Consider the following 18,104-nt stretch of genomic DNA (forward strand, 5'->3'; position numbering starts at 1 on the left):
AAAGAATAAGATTCACTGCACTAAAAATGTTTATTGTTAAAAAATAACATTATATACATTTATAATCCTGTTTTATTTAGTACGTTCTTACTATAATTAAAATGCAATTGTTATGATCCCGCGCGACTAATCAAGGATGCTCATAGTAATTCTTGAAATTGTAATTGTAATAATTAAATAAAAAAGTCACGTTACAAAAATTGCAAACTTTATGATATATGCCATAGCGCGAATAAAGAATTTGATTGCGAAAGAAAGCTTTTCTTATGTAAAGAATATTTCATAATTGAGTCATTTATTTATAACTGAAATAAAAATAAAATATTGTGCAGTTTTATTTATAACATAATTATTACAATTATTCAATTAAATTGACATAGGTATTGTGAAATTTTCATTGACTTTTGCGTACTTTTTCCAATATCACTACGATGGATGGGAGGTTCACTTTGGAGCTTTTCCAATTTCTTCGAAAAACAATTTCCAAAGTTGCTATCTTGGAATGCTTGATGGATATATGGAATGTTCTAGGCGCTATCACTATCCGCAATAAATACTAGAGATCAAATTAAGAAAAATAACATTTTTCTTAACATCTGATCGGTAATTATAAAATTACGAGTGATTGAGACTTATAACAGTTTTATTAAATAATGTTTTTAAGAAACATACATGAAATAATTTATTTATTGGTAAACGGATTTTAATAGATTCTTTATGTGTACTTTAACTGTAACTTATTGCTAAAGATTATTGCTATTTATTGTTGAAATTAATTAAAAGTACACAAGTGTACACAAGTGTACATATGTATGTGAAGAAATATTGTGCTCAATCTAGTTTTTGCACACATTTTGAATTTAGAAATATAAAATAAAATGGAAAAAACAAACATTTCTATTTATACGGCTTAAAAAAACCGTTGCTATTCGTATACATACGTATGTAGGCGACAAAATACATATTGGGAGAGCAAAATTTACTACAAGAAAAAAAAATAGAAATCGATAACTTTTACAAATAGTTCTAAATTTATCAGAGAATTAGTGACCGAATAAAGGGGATCCGATATGATGTATTAAAGATAAAATTATCATGAATAAACACGAGATGAATGAGTGGGATGACTGACAGTGATATAGTGACAGAGAAATTATGTGAACACATAGTCTCACAATTTTTCATTATAGTAGACAAGTAAAAAAATTGGTATTTCTCTCATATATCAAGAGTATATATATTCTCTTGATATATTATATCAACATAATTTTCTAATTAACAATTTATTTTAAGATTTTTCTGTATCTAGATTAAAAATGGGTATATTATTCTTAATTCTTACATCTCCTTCTTTCTAAAAAATTTGAGTCATAATGATAAAATATGACTACATATTATTAATATATAGAGTGACAAGGAAATCGTAGTACAACTGCTGAAAAGATAGATTGTATATCATAATAGAAAATAAAATTAGGTATTGACAAAGTGTCGTATTGGCAAGAACCGAAGTAATCTCGCTATAAATCATCGATTATATATAAACCACTTTTCCCTATTTTGTTAATATACATCCTCTCTTCATTGTTCGTCTGATATAGGAAAAGAGATTGTAAGGTTTCATTTACACAGTACTCTCGTCTACGCCGGGCGCGTGTAGAATTAAATGTCGTTCCTTTATTTATCGGGGCGGGATACCTAGATTGGGTGAATTTTGCACTGTGCGACGGTGGTTGCGCCCAGGTTGCTGTGGCGTTTAGCAGCGCGGATGCGATCATTCGGGCTGGCACGGCTGGCGTCGTCGCAGCTCGGCCGGCGCACCGAAAGCGAGAGAGAACGGCGGGTCCGATGATAAGCTCGCGCCACTGCGCCCGCGTCCGCCCGTACGCGCGCCAGTATCCCTGTCGGTCCCGTGTCACGCCAAGCTCACTTCATCCTTACACCGTTTTTCGTGGTAATCGTACCGTGCGCGGACCGAGGATCTACGTGTGACAGTCGATCAACGACAGACAGAATTTTCGCGGCGGTGACGGGTGTTATCGCGGTGAAAAACCGACGGATGACTGGTGCTGGTGATCCTCCCGGATGAACGGTGTGATCGCGCGATCGAAGTAGATAACAACGAGCTCTTGAGTGATCGAACCTCGGTATCAGCGACGACAAACAATACACGTTAGGTGGATTTTGCTTGAAAATTGTCGGGGATTGAAGGGATCGAAGGATTTGCTGGAATTCGAAAAATGTGAACGATCAAAGAGGGGAGTGAATGGAGAACGTAGAGAAGAGCACTCTTTGTGCTCCGCCTTGAAACTGATTAATCGAGCTCGGAATAGAAGAGGAAAGGGTGACAAAGTTTTCGCGATATCCTTCGACGAGTTAACGACGAGTTATGGCGCACGCGAGTTGTCGGGAAACCGTGATTATCGCGATTACTTGTGTCACGCCGACACGTCTGTAAATACTCACGTTCATCAGGTACAGGTGAAGAAGTGGCGACTTTGAAGTTTTCGAACCGTAGTACTCCGTCTACGGATAACGAATTTTTGGTAAACGGTTGCTCTCCTCTCGCTTTGAGAGAAAGCTCTGATTATACGGAGGGTGCGGAGGGCAAAGTCGGTGATTTATAGTGAAAAAGAAGAACTGCGACAGACTCTTCGAAGATGTGAGAAAAACGAAAACTTGGACGTTCGCCCGCGTAGTCATCTAACTATATATCGAACTTAAGGCACGTTAATCGACTTGAACTTTATTGACAGGTATCAATTTAGTTTCCTCGTCAGTGACATGCGTAAAGAGATATGGAGTTTTATTTACTTCTAACAGCCATTTTCTATAAAAAGCAAAGAACTTTTATAATTAGAGGCTAAATTACATTGGCAGTTTTATCTATGACTTTGGATCACTGATTCTTATACTGTTTCCTTCTACATTATATTTCTACTTATAATACATACAGAGAAAGAAAAAGGATTCAGTCAGTTGAATATTACGTTATGCATAGTGCAACGAGGGACAACCAAAAGTCTTTATTTTTAAAAACTTAAATCGATGAGACAAACATATGTTACTGATGAACGATTTTGAAAAACCTGCAGCATCGCGACGTGTATTTGACGCCTGGATAATTGCACGTCGGATCGATCTTTCGTTGGATCTCGCAGTCGATGGGATTCGGCCGACGAGCGAGCGTGAAAAAACGATTAGCGGATCGTCCGTTCGCATCGTGTTCGGCCACCATGCCGAACGGTGGACTTCTACAACGAGGGTTACTCGCGGTTGCGAGCTGCCGCGAATCGGGTCGCCGAGAGTTCCCGCCACGCGAGACAAATCGCGTCGACGCGCCAGAAGCGTCCGCTTCCTTGACGCTCTACCCTTTATTCGATGCGCGCCGCTTGCTGTATCCTAGGTAGACGACGTTGAGCGCGCATTTTTGTCGATCCTATATCACGCGATCGAACGCGCCGGACACGTTACAGATAAGTACGGGATACGAAAACGGATGGTGAGACGTAGAAGACGATGGATGGCGAGTTCCGCGAAGAAATGCGATAAGAGTGACGGGATGCAGGGATAAGAGAGGCGCGCATTCGCGCACGGTGAGATACTGGACGCACTTGAAGAGGGTAATACAGTGAGATACTCTGATCTCTCGTGAGTGCGTCGACAAGTTACTCGAGCCGGTAATTTTCACGGTGAATCCCGGCTTGTGTATAGCAAAGAACTGTGAAGAGGGGCATGAGGAAGAAGCGTACGGCGGATAACACGTAGCGACTGGCCCCTTCTCGTTTCGGAGATGCGGCGCTATCCATTGCATATCAACGTCGCCCTCACCATCGTGCTATTGGCGATTTGTGCAACCGTTGTGCGGGCTGGCAAGCGAGGTAATGGTTAGCGAATATGTCCCCGGTCCTATTTCGTAAGGTCTACCTCTCTTTCTACAGAAAGCATTGGTACTTTTCGTTTATTTGCATTATTTTGGAAAACGTAATTTAGCGATTATAAAGAACAATTTTATTTATTTTTACTTTAATTCTTCGATAAATTTTGAAAGTTAGACAATAAACCTACACGTTTTGCATAACTGTGATCCATATATTATTACAAATATTTAATTAAATTCTCCCGTTACTATGTTTTTATCAAAATATTGGGTTAAAAAAATGGGTCATAAAAGTTTTACAAAATAAATAATATTTTGAATCAAACTACATGTTTCTAAATAAAAATCGTACGGTTGATCGGAAAGATTTTCGATCTAAAACAGGATTTTAAATAAATCTTTAAATGTGAACTGTATCTGTCCAGATGTGTCATACCTCGCGCGAATCTCATTATTATTATTCCAAAAGAATAGTAGCTTTGTATAGAATATCGATCAGGAAAACAATTTCGCCAGTGGAAGGTATCTTTTATGGCCAGAAAACGGCTTTTCATGGTCTACGCAGGTGAATATAGTTCCGCGATTCTTGGCAGGCACAATGGACGCGCGTATTGTATCGTCGATTCGTTATCCTTACATTTCCGATTGAGATGGTTTTCGGTATGCTTGCCAGAGCAGAATTTTTCTCCTGCTGCGGCATCGCCTCCGTAACGACATCACAGTTTGCCTGAAACAGAGAATAGCTAAACTGCCACAAATACCGTATTTTGTGAGCTATTATTCTGATCTATTAACTCGATCTAGATATTTTTAACCACGCAAGGCGGAATAATTCGAATAAAGAAAGATAAAGACGAGTGATATATTACAAATTCTTTCTAGAATACGAACTCAATAAAACATTACATTTATACAGTAATATATTATATGATATATACAAAAATCTTCATAAGAAAAAATTCTTCCGATTACGTCACTCTAATATTGTTATACGCAGAATAATGAAAAGAACCGATTTACGTTAAAAAATGTATATGATTCTATGTATTTGAAAAATGCAGTTGCATTTTGCAAGTGCATTGGTGTATCAAAAAAATATAATTATATATAGAATAATAGATCACATTAAATAGTGAAAGATTTTTCTGTACCTATCATTGTTTTTATTTCGACTTAAAAAGAAGCTATAACCCAACTTAGTTACTAAAATCATCCTGTATATTAACTATAATATACAATACGTTATAATGGTTAATCTTGATCGGACATTGCTGCTCTTAGACAAATGTGATGATATATTTCTCTTTAATGTAACTTTCAAAAACGACCATCCAGATGATATATGAAATTTTTAATTGTAATAATTTTAATAAAACTTGCACAATCAGAGAAATACCGTACGGTTAGATACATTTTAATATCACTGCAGAACTGAATAGCGTAAATGGCATAAATATTCAAAATTATATCATTGTTGAAATTACTCTCGAAATTATTCTTGTTTTAGAATATCCCTATTTGATATTAGCATAATAATATGTCATATATTTGCATTAATTTATAATAATTAGCTTTTCAAATTGCTGTATTAAAGAAATAGTTATTTATAACTACAATATAATTTGTAATTATATACATGAACGAACTAATTATATTATTTATTTTATTCTCAGAAAGATTTTTACATTATTAATATTAATAGAATAATAATAAATATACTCGCTGATGTGATTAATTAAGATTTAAATAAGCTTTAAATATTTTAATTTTAATTAATTATTTTAAATAGCGATCTTTCCGGATTTAATAATTGAAAATACTAATTACAAAAATATAACTAATAAGACAGGATTTATTTGCTTTGCAAGAAATAGATTTTGCTGTGTATATAGCTAATTAAAATTAAATAAGGATTTAATCAATATTTAGATTTATGTATGGATAAAATGTTGTTTAATATATGTATTCTACTGCCATATATAGTTTGAGAAGCAGCTTATAAAAATATGTTTTATATATTCTTTATTTTCAATATCAAATGCTGTTTCGCTCGCTCGCAGTGATAACGTCCCACTGGGCTTGCAGAACTCTCTGTCAATTAATTGTTCTAACTGCAGGTTTAATGAACGTCACTTCGTCATCCCCATATCCTAAACCATGTTCAGACGATCTAGTTTAGTTTAGCGTATAATTTATGCATTCTGCACTACATAATGCGCGTTTGCAACTTGATCAAGCTTACCCGCTGTTGCCGTTTAATAGTATGTCTAAAGTATGCATAGTGTGTTGCTTAATATGCTTTAACCGAACAATTTATGTTTCCCCGTTGTGTTGATTATTTTCATAAATATAAACTATCGACGGTGCTCGAAAGTTCAATGTAATTCGATATCGATTTTACAGCTATGTTTTTACCAATCTAATATATTTTTTGTTACGACAAGCACTAGAATTCGCTGTGCGAAATGGAAAAAGTTTGCCAGATTAGAATTAGGCGAAAAGTTTGCTTGTTTGTTGGACAGAATTGTTCGTGAGCATAAAGTGAAACGTGAGTGTAGGTTACTAATAGCAAAACGTTAAAAATTTTTCGGACGTTTATTCTACACATATATGTATGTAGATATTGTGCATGGAGAAGCCTTATACAGAAAGATATTTAGACTTTGTAAATATCCTTAAGTCCAGCAGCTTGTGCGCGACGCGGTGTACAAGTTTGATATCTAATAACAGTTTTCTTCGGAGACTCTCGAGTTCTTAGTAGAGTCAAAAGTTTTCACGTATCGGGGATACTTAATAAGTTGGACGATAATGCCCAAGTAATCCGATTTGCAATTTTATATGCGGCCAAAATATAGCCGCAATGTACCGATAGACCGGAAACTTGTTGTTACTTGAAAATATCAAGTAAAAAATTTTAAAATAATTTTTACGGTAGTCGGTGGAATTTTAATTAATAATTTCGTTATAAATCAAGTTTACCTATAATAAAATAACTTATTGGGTAAACTTGATTAATATATATTGGTTATTGAATTGAAATTAGATATAAAATAAAATTAACAGAATATATATGTATGCAAAACAGATCAAATTTAGGAGATTATATTATTTAATTGTTTTTAATGTTAAAACATTAATATTTCTTAATTTACAAATAACATGAGATGTTTTATATTTAATTGTTTAACTCATATCTTTATTATATGATAAAACAGAACATATTATTAAAATTTGGTGATTTTTTTATTTTATATTTAAATATTATCTCTTTCTCTTCCTCTCTGTTTCTGTCTCTGTCTCTCTTTCAGCTAAAATTTCCGGAATATGTTTCTCTCGTGTATAGTCATTGAATGTCTATATCGAGTTGCTTATTCCGCAGCAATGGCTGGTATAGATAGTCATAGTCCTATTTCAGTTGACAATACATATAAGATTAGAACCAAAGTTTATAGTAAAAGCGTTTATTGGACTCGATAGTGAACGATTTAGATCAACGCCACGCTAACGTGCGAACAATGCATTGTCTGAACAGAATTTATTGTGTGGGTTTCTATTTCTCTATTCAAAGCCGCGGTGAATAAAAGCAAACATTTCCATTTAGACTAAGTGCTATGACAAACATTTACCACGCAATAGTTAACTGCGAAAAAAATAGTATGTGACATTTTATACTGTATACTGTATAGTTATAACATACATGATTATATAAATATTAGAAACATTGATCGGCTTCTAAAAATCATAAGAAATAATAGAATAACATTTTTATGGATTTAAATTTAGGCAAAACTTTTTATGTAAAATATATAAACATATTTCAATTAACATTTATAATAAGAAACTTTTAAAATATATTATAATTTAACGTTATAAAAACTCGTATTTAAAAATAATGCATATTATTTTTGGTTCCATTTTTTTGTGCAATAAAAAAATTGCTACAAAACTAGAGATATATTTTAAATAAAAGTTCAAAGTTTAAAATTTATATTTATATTCTTTTTTAATCTTATTATGGTATTAGAATACTACGTAAATAATTAGCACGTATATTATCAAATAAAATAGATATGTACTGAGAGAGAGAGAAAGGAATAATAACGTTTCTATAACAATTATATAATATTTGTTTTTAAATTATTATAATTATCGATCGCTATAACATTCGCGCTAAAACGGGTAGATATGTCATCGTATCATATGTATATCGCGTTAATTTATTATTAAATAAAATATAATTAAGTTTTCTCTCAGAAATAACACAGAATTTTATATACGATATACATTCAGGCGACTCTTTATCTCTCATACAGAGCACATATATGCATGTGTTACGCAGTGAGCTAATTTAGTTACTTTTTATTACGAGTAACACATATACAAGAGGGTTCGTTAAATAACGCTCTTTCAAGAGCGAATTACGCTGACATCTGTATCGTGGATATTTGAAGTACCTATTTAATATATGGATTCTGTAAATATCGATTAGCTTTTCTAAAACGATCTTGCAATATCACACATTGAGTTTATAATATTACGAATTTTGATGTTTGATTGTACTATACTATGGCTTCTTGAATTTTAAAGTTTAAAGCATTGAGCTTTAAATTAGTAAAAATCTAGTTTAGTTATTTATTTACATTTCTTTGTTAAATTCACTTTTAATTATAAATATTTTAAATATTTTAAATAAACCTCTGATTGAAGTGTTTCGTCGTCGAAGAACAATAGCAATTTTTTTCATCAGTCGATGGTATTTCCACTGAAAGGGCACTCGGTGAATTCCAGATATTCTGTATTACCGAGACTATTATATGTTAATAGACGGCTACACAAAACAAGAATATAAGCATTAATATAAGCACTAGCACTATTTTCTTATTAAATTAAAGTTTTGCATTTTTCGCGAATAATCCAGCTATTTTACGTTCGCTACGTTAACAGCGTTCATAAGTCTTCATTATACATAATATATTTCTTCTCCCGTTGATATCGCCAAAGCCCTTTACGTGTTTTTGACCATTTGATCATGCCGGTATGCGCACTGTCGAGATTGCATTTACAATGTACGCATCTACAGCTGCATAACGATAACATTTGTAATTGGAGCGAATCGCGGCAGTTGGCGAATACAATTGCACGGTATCCTAAATGTAAAATGTTGCGCGACGTCGACTGCAGGGCATACAATTTGTGCGTTAGTTACACGCGCACGTTGCGCGAATACACCAAGTTGCAAAGTCTCCTTATAGCAGTTCGCAACATTGTTATGTGAACGTGCGAGAGTACAGCCAATTCTCGTATGATATCGTGATCTATATATATAGTAGATATATATTTTGTTCCAATTTGCATTAGCTTATGCATTAACGATGTCAATTTCAATTTGAGAGCGTTTCGCGTTACTTTTCAAATTCAGACGTTTTAAAAACTTGCATTTTTAAATACACATTTATATCAAGGACTTTCAATCTGAGGAACCAGGTTCGAGTCCACTAGAGCCGTGTAACATGTAAAAGTTTTTTTCCGAAAAACCGCGCCCTTCCGTGCAAGATGCGGAGAAAACTGGGCTCCGTCTTTCGGAAGAGACGTTAAACCGTTGGTCCAAAGGAGGAAACAGTAAGGTAGTGGATGAATTGGAGGTTAGGGTTGGGTACGTCCCTTCAAAACGCCCTTTAAGGCCCCTTGGGGTATATAAAGTAAAATTCTTTATTCTTTTTTTATCAAGGACTTTCAAGCGTAATTTATTCCTTGAATTAAAATCTCTATCAATGTCAGGTAAATTTCATTGTTAAAATTTTTATAAAATGAACTTAATTCGCGCTTAAATGGAATATGAGGTTTTATTTACTCGCGGTCCCGAAATATAATTCGCCAAAATCGCTTAATCTTTGACGTAATATCGCAGTAATGAGAGCGCCTGCAAAATTTTCCCCAAAAAGAATGTCCATTTATAATATGGGGGGTGAATTTTAATTAAAACAAATGACTGTGTTAATGACATTAATTTATGGATGTAAGGTATACTCTTTTTTTTTTTAAAGGAGAAACGGGGCTGAAAATTTAAACGTGTGTACTGTATTTTTTGTTATTTTAGATATGCTGAGGTCCTAATGCGTTTCCAGTTGTGTGCGTGTGTCACTTGTGAACTTTTATATATCTTTATACTTCTTTCCAATCTCTCGCGTTAGCAGAAATCTTGTTTTTCTCAATTTTCCGCTTTTTTTCCTCGAGCGTTCGAGACATACGTAATCGTTATTCGGAGCAAAAAAATCGTTACTGGTAATAGGGCAGAACCTTGCTTTATCTAGTCGCTTCCTGCCGGTAAAACTCAGTCTTCGTCCGAATACGGAGGACAGTTGCAAGGAGCAACCGCGTACAATGCTTGGGATAATTACACGGCCGGGGCTGTCAGTTGTTCGCGTAATCGTGCATCACGTGTGGCTTTGCTGCTGATGCTGACGTCCGTATTACCAGCGGAAATGTCCGGGAAATTACTGATGAATTGACTTAACTATTAAACGCATCATGTACCATATTTGACGTACTATAATACTGTCACGCGAATCTCAACATTCTGCAAAATTATTACGTTTTTCACACAAACGATAAGAATAATCTTGAATCGATATCTTTTGTTTGATCGTTATTTAGTATTGGCGCAAGATCCGATGTCGTTCCATTTACACGAAGTTATGCCACGTACAGTCTGTAGCCACTAACAAGCTTAATGTTACATCTATGCGGTTAGCTCACTTAATTGGTATGTATCAGAATCGGCCAGGGCTTCAACCAAGTTAAATACAAACTGGTCTTGAGTAACGACTCGTTCCAAGAGTTTGACCGTTTGAGCGTATATTCATATTGTATACCAGACGTTCGCGTTGATGATATATACGGCGCAAGCGGAAAGCGTTATTTCACAGTGGCTTCCGTTAAACGCGATCAGCCCTAACGTACGAACAATACTCACGCTCTAGTCCTTTGTAACGTTATATATTCAAATTATTTTCGTGACGTGTTACGATCGCAAAATTCGTTAATAATGGGATGCAGGACGTCTCAAGAAGTTCGACCGCAGAATTTAAACTTTGCCTTCTAGGGAGTTTTTACCATACCGTCTTTCAAATACGGTAAACGTATCTGAATTATATAGATACGTTTACCATCTAAATTCACATTATCGGTCGAAAGGCGAAACTGCGCATGCACATCGTTCACCGTAACGAAGTTCCTAATGTGATTTTATAGATGGTGAACGTATCTATACAATTCAGATTGTATCTATACAAAAACTTCCTATTCAAAGATATTAATTTTAACGTAATGATTCTCTTCTCCTATTTTATATATGCTCGTATAGATATCTTAAATAAACAACGAGAACAAGTAATATGAAATCATTCGAAACGAATTTTTAATAAGTATAGTTTACTGATAGATTTCTCGTCACTAATTGTGGCATTTGCTTTCACATCTTTATTTTTCAAAACTTTTGTGACATCAAGTCAGTTAAGATTAACATAAATATATATGTTACGTAAGTAAAAAGATTGAATTTAATGAAAATTTGCCGCTATACGTAAATACAAAAATAAAAGATGTTGACATTAAAAAAATATATTAAAATTTTATTAATATATTAGAGTGAAAATATGTCGATTCTCTCTCTCTCTCTCTCTCTCTCTCTCTCTCTCTCTGTCGAAAAATCTTTAGTGTTAGTGTAGGTGTTGCCATGCCGTGAATATTACTGCATACAACATGCATATAACAAGCTAGGCTTGAATTACTCCATCTCCTTTGATATGGACACTCAATAGTTAGTTATTACTAATTACATGGCATCTAACGTTTAATTTCCACATTGCATCATATACGAGAGTGCTAGTAAAGACACTCAGACACAATGGTCATCAATTAGCTCATGTATTGTACAAACGTGGTACTTGGGAAGTAATTACGATTGACTGGCAACACATTTAAGTGACCAGATTAGAGCCGTATAGACTAGATGCTCGAACGTTAAAGACTTTATAAGTACCAATGCATAATTGATGAAACAATCTCGTTTCTTCGTCCAGCGATTTTCTCTTGAATATTCTGAAAGAAGCTCTGCAAATCTTTTTTGCAACAGACATTAAGCACGCGTTTGTTAGATGTACTTTTTCACATTTTTGCTTTCTTTCTTTCTTCCTATTTTCAATGAGATATATACATACTCGTACTTTTAAGATAAAAGAAATAATGCAAATGCGGAAGATGTCACTAAAATAAAAGAACTTATTTGTCACGTGCGCAATTTATGGGCTAGTGTGCCCGATACATTATCCATCATGTCCACGGCTTATAGCGATAGCCGGTGCTACCCTGCGCTTTTATGCATCCGACAAATGGAGTATAACCATACGGTCGGTAAATCAAAGGGAAATTACAATTGGAATTTTATATCGCACGCACGAGTAACGAATATGAATTATTCTTTGACTACGTGATTTTGAGAATGGCGCGCATCGTCATGAAAATCACAAACTGTCGGGCTCGCGCGTTAAATATTGAAACAATAATTTACAGTGGCGCACGAGCGAGTGAAATTTTGTAACGCCATCCGGAAAATAAAATACGAGTTTTCCGCCTGTTCACGATGCAGCGCGCTATTTTGTATCGCGATAATAATTGGATCGAACTCGAGAAGATGGGATTATTGAGTAAATCGACTGTCTTTCGATGACGGTGTGCAATTGAATCTTTTTGTATTGCATCTAGTGCTCTCACTAAAATATTCGCTTTTAATTTTTTTTTTAAATAATCCGGTGAACGTATTCTAAAAAAATATTTTATGTTGGAATTATACATATTGAGTCATATTATACGTTTTTCATATATTTTTCAGTGGAGAAAAAACGGAAAAACGGACGTTTCGTTCGCTGAAAAATTCGTGATTCAGAACTTCGTAATAAAATGACACGTATCTGAATAGTGAGTTTTATTTTAAATCCAAAACCATCGTTAACAAGACCTAATTTAAAAATTCACGTTATAACAAGCTAAATTTCAGCGTTTCACGGTTGATTAACTATGCGAATTTTAAATTATAAAGTTTGTTCGTAAAAGATAATTATTTTTTAGAAAAATATGTGCAGGCATAATAAGAACTTAGTATTGTTAAAATTAAAAATTTATATATATATATATATATATATATAAATTTTTGTACTATTTAATGCTAAACTTTGATTTAACATACTGCAGACTAAATCATGAAAGAGTTATATAAATCCACACGGCAACTCTCCAACACGCAGCAATCTCGTGCACTATATTCGGTCACGTTTGGAGTTTAGCGGATCTTTTCCGCCACTGTACCGCTTATCAGACTTCGCGGTTTATGCGCCCCTATTGGAGCCACCGCCAGGATGAAAAGAGGTGCCACGGCGAGAGACGGAAGTAACGTTACGTAAATCGCCCAGTTGGGGGTAACTTAAGTCCCACTTATCTCGCGCCGCCTAAAGTTTTCTTCGGAGCGCCTTCGTACCGCGCATTAAAATTCGAAGTCCGCGACTCCAATACAGAATTCTTCGACCGTGTCTCTTTTTCTCATTGTAGAACATGAGAGCTTATAATGCTTCCACGTAATGATCTTTCAAATAAAAAGCTTTGACACAATTTGGCTGCTCGGATCGATCGTGAATAATATAAGTGAAGGTTATTGCTTTTGTTTTTTTAAAATCGCAATTATTAAGATTGCATGGTAGTCGATTTAGTTATTAATATGGTGATATCAGAAAAATGAAATGTGGCAAAAATATTTTTACTCATAGAGAAACGTATAAAAAAGAATAACGTCTGAAAAAGAATTTAGAATAAAGTTTAAACTTTAGAAGTAATATATTACGGTTTGGTTTAAGCTTGAAAATCTGCGAAAGTAGAGAAATCTTTTATATTAATATGACAAGATAGATGCAATATATTCTTCCTAAATACATTTTTCATATACTGCAGCGAAATAAAAACGGATGAAGGTTTTAGTTTTAAGTCCTTATTTTTTTTCTAATTATATAAGTTTTTCACATCCTGTTTTTAACGTAATGAATAGGTACACCCATACAGTTAAATCGAGACTTACGTCACAAATTGTATTTTGGTATCTCTGGTCGCGTAATCTATGCACTCTATATGGTTTTTCTGTCGCAATAGTTCTTTTTTATTTAGCCGCAGGGAAGAGCGGTAAACCCGAAAAGGTAAAATTATTTTCTCATGACACCGACTCTGAGTCCACGTTCCTACTTTACTGGCTGATTGTACGTGCAGGTATTTTTGGGACAGCTTATCGGGTACCGCAGTGCTGCTAAGAAAAGAGCAAATAATAATAAAAATCGTGTTTATGAGGTTAAATGCATTGCGCAGAAGTTGGTGTGCGTTGACTAGTTTTGCTTTGCAAATATCGCGCTGTTACGCTGTTGCGTTGTTGGTAAAGTTGGCAGCATTCCGCGCGCGACACGCTTATCTGAGAATATACATTTAGAGTTGATAAAAAGAGTTATTCAATTTCTCCGTATAATCTGTATTTTAAGCGAAACTATTCTGAATATGCTTTCAGATATGATGGAAATCCCAACTTTTACACACGCGCGATAACGAACAGAACGAACAGAGCGAACGAAACAGAAACTTGATCTTGTTCAAATAGATTGGAGTTTTCTATTTATCTTTTGTGCAGCCATTTTTCGATTTCTCTAAGCTTTTGTTTTGCGTAGCGCGTTTCTAATGTTATTCAATAATTGTATTTCTTGTGTGAGTGGTATCTAGATTGATTTTGAATCCAGTAAACTTGGCTGAATTGTTGGCATAATTGTTAGAAAATGTTGGAAAGCTCTGTCGGAATTTTGCTCAATTAGAGTTACTCTGGCTGTGATTTTGATCATCTCAACTTAGCTAATTAAATTTGAGTGATTGTGAAATTATGGAGATTATCTAAATTTCGTTACTCGCCAATCACCGAAACCACAGAACTCATTATAGTGAATCCGTATCTTATGTATTTAAATCACGTTTTGAATCATTCATCTCTCACGTGGTTCGTTATATGGAAAATAACTTCATTTATATGCGATGTAATTCTATTGCTACCACACAACAAATTATGTCACTTTTCGGTATAATTTTGCTAGCCGCAAATATTGGATAATTTTGCTCGGCTAACTTTGTTTTATGTTCGAAGATTGGCTTTAACAATTATCTGTTTAATAACGCAGTCATTGGTAAACGTACCTCCAAACTGAGTATGTAAATGAAATTACAATAAATTTAGATGAAGCATTCCATCTTCTTATTTACATTTCTCGCAGATAAACTTTTTCAGGATACACAAAGGAAATTTTAGAATTATATTAATATACATGTATATTAAAACCGTTTAAACCGTTTTTATATACAACTTTGGCATATTGAAGTATTGAAGTACTAAATCTTAAAAATTTAGAAATATTTATATTATGAGTGAGTGTAACATACATAGGCTTTAAGTATTTAATTTTTAAGATTTAATATCTTGATAATTAAGTATTAAATTAACTCGCAAGTAATATGAAGCTTTTTTAAGCTTAATTTTTCAAGATGAGCAACAAAAAAAAAAGAGTTTATAAGTTTTCTAAAATTTAATTTGTCAAAAACTTTATAATTTTTAATTACTCGTATTGATTGATAATTATTTAAGTCTGTTTAATAATGGAAATTTAAATATCGCACAGACCAAAGAACTTGTAAATAAAAATGAATAGACTAGTTTTGTGATATTCTTTATATTTTTTAGTGAATTTAAAGTTAATTACTTTTTTTTGTGTCATTGCTTTCTATTGAAAGTAGATATCCACATAAGTTAATCGTTTAGACTTGTTCCAATAGACTTTTACTGTAATAGTTAGTGAATCTGAGATATTGATTTTTATCGAATATATTGTGGCAGTACTGTATTGGTATTTATAAGAAACTATTTTTTTCTATGTGAAAGATTTGTGATTTCCAACATTAAGAATTCTTTTCTTTCTTTGACCTAATTTTGATTTTATACATTACATTCTCATTTCTTTTAGTAAATGGACGGTTTAATCTTTTAAATTAACATTTTAAGAAATTAAAATAAAAAATGACCCATATGGACGAACTGAAACATGAATTTTATACAGTGTTCAAAATAGAATTGCTTGTTCCAAATTTCTCTGATTCGCTTATATTTTGCACAGATTTGGTAGGTTATAAATAGACCTCGTGAATCTCGGTTGAATTCTTGCTTTTTATTTTGCACGATGGACCAAGTGACTAAGATTATCAGGTGATTTTTTCCATGGATATAAATCGCCTAATAACTAAATTACAATTTTAGCTCAACTTAATTATCTTCATCCCGTATATATATATATATATATATATATATATATATATATATGTCTACATCTATATCTCTCTAGCTTTCTATCATTATTCTCTTATTTCCGTTTTTTTCCTATTATATTCCTTCTTTTTCTCTCTCTCTCTCTCTCTCTCTCTCTCTCTCTCCTCTCTCTCACCCGCTTTCTTGATGTATCTATGTATGTCTCTTCTTTTCTCTTTTCCTGTATTCTTCTTTAGCTGATGTTGGACTGTACCTGTACCTTTCTATTTCTCGTTCTACATCTGCGAGCAGCCGCAACGTCGTTACAACCTTCATAAAACTTTGTGAGCGTGCGAAGTTTCTGCGAATTTTGAAATTTATTCGCACCTAGTTTATTGGCATCGCGCGAGAGGATCGGCAGTCGTAAACGTTATCGTGCAGCAACCGGCATTCGATCCTACGACGTTACGAGGAAAAGTGAATCTTTCAAACTGATCAGTGTCAAGCTCGAATTCGATTGATACGATTTTAATAACAACGGCGCAATTTAAACATCGTGAAGTAGATATCGATAAGACAAAAAAACAGGATATAGATGAACGATCTGTCACTAATGTCCTTTAATTTTCGGTAATAGTTGATTAATGGAGACGAATGCCATGAGATGAATAAAAGTAAACGTCTTATGCTCGAGAAATATAAAGTTTTTATAGTTTTCTAATATATTGATTCTCTTGAATTGTGCTTTTTCTGTTACAATTTTGTTAATTTATACATATGTTATACATATATACATATATTAAAGTTTCGAAAAGTATGATTTTCTTATATTAATAGTCTTAAATTTCCTCGCTTTTTAGTTTTATGAATAAATGTGCTTTGAAAGTTTCGCTATAGGACTTTAATTTCACGTTCAACTTTTATACGATGTTTGATGGCAAAAAGTAGAAAATTTTACTGCAAAATGTACTCAGGATCAAAGTGTAAATCTATTCATTCTGTTAATAAATAAATCGAGTTAAAACTTGATATTTTCTGAATGGGTCTATACACTCATTTTTATATTTATACCGATGATCATTCGTGCGTATATATGAAAAGTGCTCGCGTGCTCAACGGCACGATGCATAAGAAATACAATCTCACGAGTAAACCGAAAAACTTTATTGTTGCATTTTTATTCTGTTTCACGATGGTGTCCCGCGATCATAAATATCCTTTCGTATATACGTTACAAGCTCGGGAAAAGGGCACGAATATTTCATAGTGCGAAATATACGGATTTAAATGGTAACTGCATCTGTTGCTGAACTATGATCACTAAATCAATGAATATATCAAACATTTGCTTTTATGTAGATTGGGCAGTTTGACCGATATTTAGATCCACTTTTGAATATTTTACAAAAGAAAAAATATGTATAATTAATGTTAAAAACATAAATAACTTATTTGACGTGTATGGTCGGCTTTTATAAATATGCGAGAATAGTTTATTCAAAAAGTTGACGGTAAATTTTGTCAAAATCGGTTTATTGAACAATAGCGATCATAAAATTTCTACAACGTATACGATAGAAAAATTATTTTTTTCCTAATTATACTTTTATACTTTTAAACATTATGAAAAAGCTTGTTAGCATCAGGAAACAATGTAAAAAAGCTCGGATAAGTTCACAACTTGTTTGCTGATTTTGCGTTGTGGTTTGAAAGCACTTTTTGAAAAATGAATGACCTGCAATTGCATGCAATTTATCTGTATGTATTTTCCATTAAATATTTTAAAGGTACAAAAAATTTTCATTAGAAAGAACGTATTTCTGAATCGGTTATTTGAATTTTTTCTCTTTTATTTGA

The 18,104-nt window shown here is 33.5% G+C and overlaps 1 protein-coding gene across 2 annotated transcripts in view; it reads left to right on the forward strand.

The window, feature by feature from the left end:
* Positions 1-1,536: 1,536 nt before the first annotated feature.
* LOC143896247 (alkaline phosphatase) overlaps positions 1,537-18,104 on the forward strand; it is a 178,288-nt gene continuing 161,720 nt past the window's right edge. For both annotated transcript variants that reach the window (XR_013256594.1, XM_077403958.1), the window contains exon 1: positions 1,537-3,881. Coding sequence is in view for 1 of the 2 variants with exons in the window: in XM_077403958.1 (XP_077260084.1) it covers positions 3,794-3,881 (88 nt within the window). In the remaining variant the exon portion in view is untranslated. The remainder of the gene's footprint in view (positions 3,882-18,104) is intronic.

Source organism: Temnothorax americanus, unplaced genomic scaffold, assembly GCF_048541705.1.
Source record: "Temnothorax americanus isolate GAGA-0224 unplaced genomic scaffold, ASM4854170v1 Scaffold18, whole genome shotgun sequence".
NCBI lineage: Eukaryota > Metazoa > Arthropoda > Insecta > Hymenoptera > Formicidae > Temnothorax > Temnothorax americanus.